We start from the raw sequence: 2569 nt of genomic DNA on the forward strand, positions 1-2569 counted from the left end.
GTGTGTAGAGAGGGCCGTCAACACGCTGAGTGGGCGTGTGTAGAGAGGGCCGTCAACACGCTGAGTGGGCGTGTGTAGAGAGGGCCGTCAACACGCTGAGTGGGCTGTGTAGAGAGGGCCGTCAACACGCTGAGTGGGCGTGTGCAGAGAGGGCCGCCAACACGCTGAGTTGGCGTGTGTAGAGAGGGCCGCCAACACGCTGAGTGGGCTGTGTAGAGAGGGCCGCCACCACGCTGAGTGGACTGTGTAGAGAGGGCTCTAAACAGGCAGTGTATAGAGTGCTAACACCCTGTTTACTTATAGCCTCAACATGCGGCTCTAGTAACGTCTTTTAACGAAGATTTTACGCAGACTTAACGCATTTTATGACCGCAATCTTCCAGTTAGCAGCGCCGGCATCTGCTTGCGATCCTGCTTTGTTTACATACGACGTTTATATAGTGTTGTTTTTTGCGCTCCTACTTTGTTTACATTTGGCTTTTATATAATGTTGCTTTCCTGCCAGAAGCTTCAGCTTTTTCGATTGCATTGTTCACAGTTTGGGACGGTGAAATTTTTCTATTTGTATACGTGCCCTGTTATCATAAGCTTGTTGAATTGTTTAGTTGTTTAAGTAACTTCATTTGTTGAATGCGTAATCAGAGTTACCTCAGTTCGAATATTTTCTATAACAGCTCCCGCTTATAAAATAAAAGCTGAGTATCTCATTAAAATATGAACTTCGAATGCCTCAATCGTTTTTCCCTCCAGCCTCAAAATGTCAAAATGTTATCATTATTAAGAAAGTCATATGTTATTATTTGACTTTTCGACCTTCCAACCTTACCCTTTTTCTTTCACAAACCTTCAGCCCTTTTGACAGCTGAAGTGAACCTGAATCTCAACCATACAAAAAATTAAATAAGAGTCCCCAAATAATTTCTCATTTTTCTCCCACTAAAATTAATTGATTTTAGAATTCTCATAATTCCTAAGCTAGACCGATAATACCGTTTTAATTTTATATTCATCTTTCAACTTCTTTAACAAACTCCAACTATAGTTTCTTATATAGAAGTTTCTTCATATAACATATATAGTTTCTTATAGCGCGCATGTTGAAGGGCAAGATGAATCATGTAGCGCGCATGTTGAAGAGCAAGATGAATCATGTAGCACGCATGTTGAAGAGCAAGATGAATCATGTAGCACGCATGTTGACAACATGCAGGCTAGCATGCAGGATAATCATGCACCACATGTGATGTAAACACGGCAGCGCGGCTGGAGCTGCCGCCATTGTTAGCGTCGACAATATTGTTATTGTGATCAACTTATTAATACACGACACAATATACAATATGGGTGTGTGGAAGTTTGTGTGCTTGTGTACAGCAAGCCTAGCTGGTGCAGCGATATACAGGGGCCATTGTAGCGCGTACCGAGATACCGGTACATGACTGTTTATTTAGGTTGCATGACGTGGTGCACGGCCAAACGTTGATTGATGACGAAATTGGGATGCAAAATTGTTTAAAAGTAATTAATTTTTATTGGGATTTGATTCAAGCTCAATTGTTTACTTGTTCGTTGACCGAGACAATATTCGTGATTTCACCTCAGTGAAGATCATATTAGTATTATTGCTACGATATTGATTATATTATCATCAAGGTGGTATTTTAGTGAAGATATTGTCATCAAGGTGGTGGTGTAGTGAAGATATTGTCATCAAGGTGGTGGTGTAGTGAAGATATTGTCATCAAGGTGGCGGTGTAGTGAAGATATTGTCATCAAGGTGGCGGTGTAGTGAAAATATTGTCATCAATGTGGTGGTGTAGTGAAGTAAACCCCCCACCCCCCTGATGCCCTCACTCTTGCCCTCAGCGGTGGCGGAGACAGCGTTCCTGCACGCCCTCACTTCCCTCGCGCTGCTCCGCACCCTCGCCAGCACCTGCGCCCAGGGGGGGCTGCCCTCGTGCTCCTGTGCCGCCCCCTCGTCAGGTGAACTCCCCTCACCCCGCCCCCTCTACTCTTATTATCTTACCTGATTCTTGTGTCGATTCTTGTAAAATTAACTTAGAATGTTTCTTATTTCATTTTCTTACCATTGCTGTAGTATATCAGGCAGGCAATAAAATTTTTTCTTCCGCTCTACGCACTCTACCTTCTACCCTCACCCCACCCTCACTCCCCTCACTCTCCTCACTTGTAAATTTCCCCAAATCCACGAATTTAAGTTCATTTATCAATAACTTTTTAATTCCAGTTACGTATTGTAAGGTTCTTCCAAATAAATTTTTTTGTGTTTTTGACTTGGCTATTTCATATTATATTTTAATGGTTAGCAGTGTTTCTTTTTGAAAATTGAATAATGCTTATAGCGTCAGAATATTCTTTGATTAATGAAAACGATTTATTAAGGTAATTAATGAACGTAATTAATGAACGTAATTAATGAACGTAATTAATGAACGCAATTAATGAACGTAATTAATGAACGTAATTAATGAACGTAATTAATGACCATAATTAATGAACGTAATTAATGAACGTAATTAATGAACGTAATTAATGAACGTAATTAATG

The 2569-nt window shown here is 40.8% G+C and overlaps 1 protein-coding gene across 1 annotated transcript in view; it reads left to right on the forward strand.

Moving 5' to 3' along the window:
- Positions 1 to 2569, forward strand: part of LOC108676535 — an 18645-nt gene that overhangs the window by 9161 nt on the left and 6915 nt on the right. The window contains exon 4 of the mRNA XM_018164622.2: positions 1867 to 1983. Within this exon, the coding sequence (XP_018020111.2) occupies positions 1867 to 1983 (117 nt within the window). The remainder of the gene's footprint in view (positions 1 to 1866; positions 1984 to 2569) is intronic.

This window comes from Hyalella azteca, unplaced genomic scaffold (assembly GCF_000764305.2).
Source record: "Hyalella azteca isolate HAZT.00-mixed unplaced genomic scaffold, Hazt_2.0.2 contig468, whole genome shotgun sequence".
Taxonomy (NCBI): Eukaryota; Metazoa; Arthropoda; class Malacostraca; order Amphipoda; family Hyalellidae; genus Hyalella; species Hyalella azteca.